The sequence below is a fragment of the Sylvia atricapilla genome, chromosome 25 (genome assembly GCF_009819655.1).
Source record: "Sylvia atricapilla isolate bSylAtr1 chromosome 25, bSylAtr1.pri, whole genome shotgun sequence".
Classification (NCBI taxonomy): domain Eukaryota; kingdom Metazoa; phylum Chordata; class Aves; order Passeriformes; family Sylviidae; genus Sylvia; species Sylvia atricapilla.
Genome location: NC_089164.1, coordinates 3,083,819 through 3,089,818, shown reverse-complemented (window position 1 = coordinate 3,089,818; position 6,000 = coordinate 3,083,819). Strand labels below are relative to the sequence as shown.

Here is a 6,000-nt window from a genome sequence, read left to right as displayed (position 1 = left end):
AGAAGAGCTCCGATCTCCAGTGTCCCGTGGCTGCACTCCCAGGTAGGTCTTGGCAGCTCCTGGCCACAGCAGAACCAGCTCAGAGGAGGAGGAGGGAACAAAATCGATGCTGAAACAAGGGGGAAGGTGCTTTTCCCTCATCCCCATCTCGGGAGCAGCGATTCCAGCAGCTCCTGCCTCCTGTGGGTGGCGGGCACTGTCACAGAGCTGTGGGGAGCCCCGGTGACTCTGTGCTCGGGGAGCTGCTCTGAGCAGGCAGGAAAGGACTCTCAGACAGGTCCTAGTGACAGGAATGCTTGGATTTTTTGGGAGACAGCTCGGTAGGTGAATGTCCTGTCCTGTCACTGTGCCAGCTGTCCCCACCCTGGCACTTGACTGAGTTTTGGGGGTTGAGCAGAGCTGGCCCAGCCCCGTGTGCCCGCAGTTCTGATGCTGAACTCGGGGCTCTCCTGCTTTTTTCTTTTCCCTTTGGAGCTGGGAAGCAAATCCAAGTTCTCTCTGCCTGGACAGGTGCTGAGCTGGAGACCTCAGGGCTGGAGTACAGCAGGGGAGGGCTTTCAGCAAGGATATTTCTGAGTGGAGAAGTCTGTGTGGGTGTTCTGGGAGAAGAGGGAGAGAATCAATTCCCAAAGGGATTAGCCAAGACGAGATGAAGGAGGTGACTGGGTTTATTTTCTTGGTATTCAGCAGTATTTTATTTATTTATATATTTGCTGCAGTGATAGAACAAATGAAAAAGCAGCAAAGATTGATGTTGCTGAGGCTGCATTGCAAGGAGAGAGCTTGAGAATTCCTGCCTGGATCCCTGCAGGAAACAGGGCTGGGACACCCTGGGATGTCCCAGGGCAGGAGGTGGCTCTGGTGGCCCAGTCTGGGTGGGCAGGGGGAGATGGCAGCGGTGCTGCCCTGAGCAGTGCCCTGGGAAGGGAGAGCAGAGGATGTGACTGACAGGTGCAATGGAAAGGGAATATTTATTAACTTCCACTGGCCCTCCGTTCAATACCAGCTGATATTTATGGGAAATCTAATTCAGGAGTCCAATCTGACCTAACAATGCCTTCTCAATAAAGTCCAAACCGAGAGGTTGTTGAAACTAATTAAGGATCAGGCTCCAATCAGGTGGAGAAGTTAAGCTGTAGGACCTGACTTCATTAAGTCTGTCCAGAGAGAATATTTTAATATTTAAAGAGAACATTCAGTGTTTACATAAGTCCTTTCCTGACGTGAAGTCACAGTTAGATCACTTCAGAGGTGGTTTTTAAAGCCCTTTATCCAGGCTCAGATAGCTGGAAAACGCCTTTCCCATCTCCATTGGACTCATTGAGGCTTCTCAAAAGATCCAGTTCCTCCAGGAAGGTTTCCAATGGTGAGGAAAATCAAAACCAAAATTAACAAAACGGCTGTGTGAAGGTTTCTCTCTTTGCAGCATCTCAGTTTCCCGTGCTGGCACTGGGGTTGATGGGGCTGCTCTGGATGTGGTCAGGTCTGAAACCAACACAGTTGCAGGGCTGAAGCTCGAGAACTCAGGAAAGCTTGAGCGATCCTGAAGGGCTGGGCTTGAAATCTCTGGAGGTGTTGCTCAAAAACAAATCTGTTTACACCAACAGCTTTGAGAAGAGAATTGTCAGTCACGTCTATTCTCAGCTCAGGAGCAACTGGAAGAGTAAATATCCCTCTGATGGGCTGGGGCTGAGCTGGATTGCAGCTGGTGCAGAGCCAAAGGCATTTCTTGTCAAACACCCCTCTCCACTCTTGCCCCTGGTGTCTCCTTTCCCGTGTTGTCCAGGCTCTCAGGATGATTTCGAGGAAGGTGGTGGCCAGTTTGCTGCTGGTGTCCCTGCTGTCCGTGCTGGCTGAGCAGACCCAAGGCTTCATGCCCTTTTTCACCCAGAGCGACTTCCAGAAAATGCAGGTAACCCCTCTGGAATGAATAAACCAGGGAAGGTTTCTCCCACTCTCCTCCCCCAAACTGCCAGTGCACAGCATCAACAGGAGACACTGTGATATCCTTCTCCCCAAATCCATGGCTTCGGGGGGAAGCAGAGGGAATTTTTAAAGTGTGAGACAGAAAGGAAGGGTCTGGACCCCTCTACTAAAGGTCTGTCACACCTGTGGGGGTGTCACCTGCAGCCCCTGTGGGTCCTTTCCCTTTCCTCAGTGCTGGAATTCTTCCAGAGCAGCTGCAGCCTCCCATCAGCTCAGTGATGGCTCTTTTGTTGTAACAAATAATTAACCATCCCCCGGCTGGTTGTCACCTCTGGGACGTGCCGAGAGAACGTTTTTCCTTTTGAAGTGAAACAAATACCGTTGAAAGGTGTCAGGCAGGCTCAGAGACGGCAGCTTCTGAAACACAGCCCCAGTGAGCTTCCCCCGCACTGCCGAGCCCCTGGATACCGGGAAAAATCCCATTTCCAACACCTATCCCTGGATAACAATTGCTTTTTGTGGGCAGCACAGGCATCCTTCAATGTCCTTGAGGAGGATGGGGACCCACACGGGCTGTGTTTGTACCCCCCAGCCCTTGTAGCTCCATGTCTGTCAGGAACTGGGGGTTTTCTGGATGACCAAAGGGAACTCTGTCCCCCAAAGGCTGTCCCTGCTCCTCCTGTGCTCACACGCTGGACACCGAGCATGGCTTGTGCCACGTTGGACATGTCCTGCTGCGTCTGTCATATTCCAAAGCACTTCTGGCTTTTTCCAGAGGGTCCTGAAGGCAACTTTAGCCCCATAAATGGGAGGAGGCTGACATTACCAACCTGCAGAAAGGCTGGGAAAATGTGACCTCAGCGCAGGGCTTTGCACGTGCGGAGGTCAGTTGAATTTCCGTGCCGTGATCCAGAACAGACGCAGGCCGAGTTCTCTGGGACAGCTGGGTAAGGTCCCGGTGCTCTCAGCTCCCGTGTCCCGCTGACAGGGTTCCTCCACCACGTGTAGGTCTTGTTTACTGCACACCTCCACTCCCGTAACCCGACCTTGCCCCCGGCACTGCTGAATTTCAGTCCCCAAAGGCCACTCAGGCCACAGCTGATGGGCCCTTCCCAGGGGGATTCCACCACCCCGCTGGTTCTGTGCCCAGCCCGGGGGATTCCTGCCTGCTGGGACAGCACAAGTGTGGGTTTCCCAGCATCACCAACTGCCCTCTCTGCTCTCTGCCCTGAAGATGCAGGAAAAGGAGAGGAACAGGGCAGGGCAGAAGAAATCCCTGAGCTCGCTGCAGCAGCTGGAGGAGGAAGGTTTCTCTGAGCAGTCTGGTGTGGATGTCAACACAGCCAAGACCCTCCAGGTATGTGGAGCCATTTGACTCTGAGAAGCCCACGAGGATGTGCAGGGGACACGGAGTCCAAGAGATGTCCTCTGCCAGCCTGCCTGCTTACATCAGAGAGAAGTTATAGCTCCACTGCACAAATTACCTTGGTTGTTTGGCAGCCAGGTCACCCCTGAGACCCAACTGCCTCCCCTGAGGAAGATGGGAACAGCTCGAGGTTCCTTTGCCAGGCAGTGAAGCCCAGCCAGGCGCAAGGCAGGAACTCCCAGTTCTGCTTCAGCTCCTGCTCGGTGTCACCTCTGACCCCACGGTTCTCTGCACTGACAAGGTCTGATTTAAAAACTAGGGCCCAAAGTCTGTATACAGAGCAGAAAATGAGCAATTTTAGGGATTGAAGTGCCAGGCTAAGCCCTCAAAGGCAGACTTACCTGGCAAGCCAAGTCTGAAAATTGTGCTTTTCCACTTGAGCACAAGGAATTTTTTTTCCCTGCGTGGGCTCCTGCAGGGAGCTTGGCTGTTCTCTGCCAGCAAAAGGAGGGTGCAGGTCCCCCAGACAGGGACAGAGCCAGTGGGACAGGCAGCAGGACCAGCCAGGCTGGAATTTGGCCAAGGCACAGCTTAATGTGCAACTCCTCCTGCACTCGTGATGCACCGACACTGGGTAACAGGATTGGAACAGCAAAAAGGCCCAGTTCAAAGTGTGAAATACCCAGCACATCCCCACAGCTCACCAGCACCAGCACAGAGCTCTTTGCTTCAGGCACAGCTGGCTCCAAGTCCAGCAGGCTGGAGCAGGACCACGGCTCATCCTCAGCTGCTGCTGGGGCAGGAGCTCTGCAGGCTCAGGCTGGAAGGGTTGATGTGCCACACAGTGGAGGATTAGAAGGTTCAGAAATTATTTTCTTTGCAGTTCCCTGCTGCCAGAAGGTGCCTTTATCTGGATTTCTGAACCAGCCCACGGGTTATGCAACAGCACTCTGAACAACTCGAGAGTGCGTTGCCTTCAAAATGTTGCTTTTTTCCCTATATGAGGATCATCCTCTTCCTTCCAAGTCCACCCTAAATTCTCCGCCAACTCGATCCAAGTGGGGTCAAAGCACCCCAACCTCCCTCCCTCTGCTCCCCTCAGCTTTTTGTTCTGACTTCTCTGGCTTCCTCCACAGCAGGCCATTCCTGTCAGAGCTTGGCTCACCCCAAGGCAGCTGGAAAAATACCAAGATGTCCTGGAGAAACTGCTGGCAGAGCTGTTACAGGACACCCCAGACGGTACTGTCAAAGGGTTGATTTCTGCCTTGGGGACTCTGCCTTTCCCTCTTCTCACCAGCTCATCAGCACGGAGATATTTATATTCCCCAGAAGAGTTTTTGTGTCGTGTTTGCTCACTTTGTGGAGCCCTCAGATCCCAACCACTCCCGTGTGCACCCTTCTGGGAAGGTTATTCCCTCGGAAGGTGCTGCCTGTGCCCCAGAGCCGATATTGACTGGCAGCAGCAGCACAACCCTCCCCAGCATCTCTGTTTGCCACTTCCCTGCTCCTCCTCCTCCTCCTCCCAAAAAGTCCTCGGTCTCCAGGGAACAATTTCCAGCAGAGCTTGTAACAGCAGCTGTACCTGGGAGGCAGCTCAGCACGTGCAGCCAGCTTGGAACACCTCGCTGCCTGCACGGGGGCTTAACACTGACACTTAATTACTCTCCAATTTGCTGCAAATCCTCCTTTTCCTTTGGGAAATCGTGTGGGGGAATTGCAGCAGCAAATATCCAGGGGCAGGCTGTTGTGCTGCTCTTCTTGCCCGCAGGTTGAGGGATGTTGGGATGGGGCTGTCCCTGTGCCTTTGCTTTTTCTGGGATGTTTAAGCCCAGGGAATGGGGTCCTGCTCTCCCTGTGGGATTGCTCTGTTCTGCCTGTGCTGATCCCGGTTTGCCTCTGAGCTTTCTGCTGGGGAGCTGAGGAGGAGGAAACAACACATAAAGCTCTGGAAAGACTGAATGCCAGATTTAAGGACGCTTGTGCTTTTCTCTCTATTTAGCTGACTGATATCTGCAGAGGATCAGAAGAGAAAGCGTTGGAGCTGCTCAAGCTGAAAGACTCCACTTATGTAAACGAAATTTGTGAGAGAGATTAACAAAATCTGAGGTGAGATAATAAATGTGCAGCATAATTAAAAGGAGGATTTTCGTCTTCTGTCCTGCGAGCTTCTCAAACAGATGGGGAGTGCCCAAAGTGGGAAAGAAGAGAGAGGGAATGCTGCAGGTTCTGGAGAACATCCCTGTTTTCCTGAGCACTGCTCTGGAGAGTCTTGTGAGGAGCTGAGGGAGCTGGGGACGGGCTCAGCCTGGAGAAAAGGAGCTCAGAGGGAATTTCTGGCTCTGCACAACTCCCTGCCAGGAGGGGACAGCCGGGGGGATTTGGGATCTCATCCCAGGGAACAGAGACAGGAGGAGAGGGAACGGCCTCAGGCTGTGCTGGGGAGGCTCAGGTTGGACATCAGCAGGAATTTCCTCATGGAGAGGCTGGTCAGGCCTTGGAAGGGGCTGTCCAGGGAGGTTTGGAGTGCCCATCCCTGGAGGTGTCCAAGGAAGGTCTGGATGTGGCACCCTGCGCTCTGGGCTGGTGGCAAAGTGGGGACAGGGCACAGGTTGGACTGATGATCCCAAAGGGATTTTATAACCTCAAGGATTCTGGGATTCTCTGAAAGTGTGTGGCAAAGCCTGAGGAATCAGTCTTTGAGGAGAATT

The 6,000-nt window shown here is 53.2% G+C and overlaps 1 protein-coding gene across 2 annotated transcripts; it reads left to right on the top strand.

Annotated features, from left to right (window-relative positions):
* Nucleotides 1-5,423, top strand: MLN (motilin). 2 transcript variants are annotated; one of them, XM_066335730.1, is made up of 5 exons: nt 1-42; nt 1,787-1,912; nt 3,167-3,283; nt 4,429-4,531; nt 5,292-5,423. In XM_066335730.1, exons 2-5 carry the CDS (start codon nt 1,796-1,798, stop codon nt 5,297-5,299), a joined length of 345 nt encoding a protein of 114 aa, XP_066191827.1. In that variant the 5' UTR covers nt 1-42; nt 1,787-1,795; the 3' UTR covers nt 5,300-5,423. The 2 variants fall into 2 exon arrangements, with proteins under 2 accessions (XP_066191827.1, XP_066191826.1); XM_066335729.1 differs by having other exon boundaries at nt 3,161-3,283.
* The last annotated feature ends 577 nt before the right edge of the window (nt 5,424-6,000 follow it).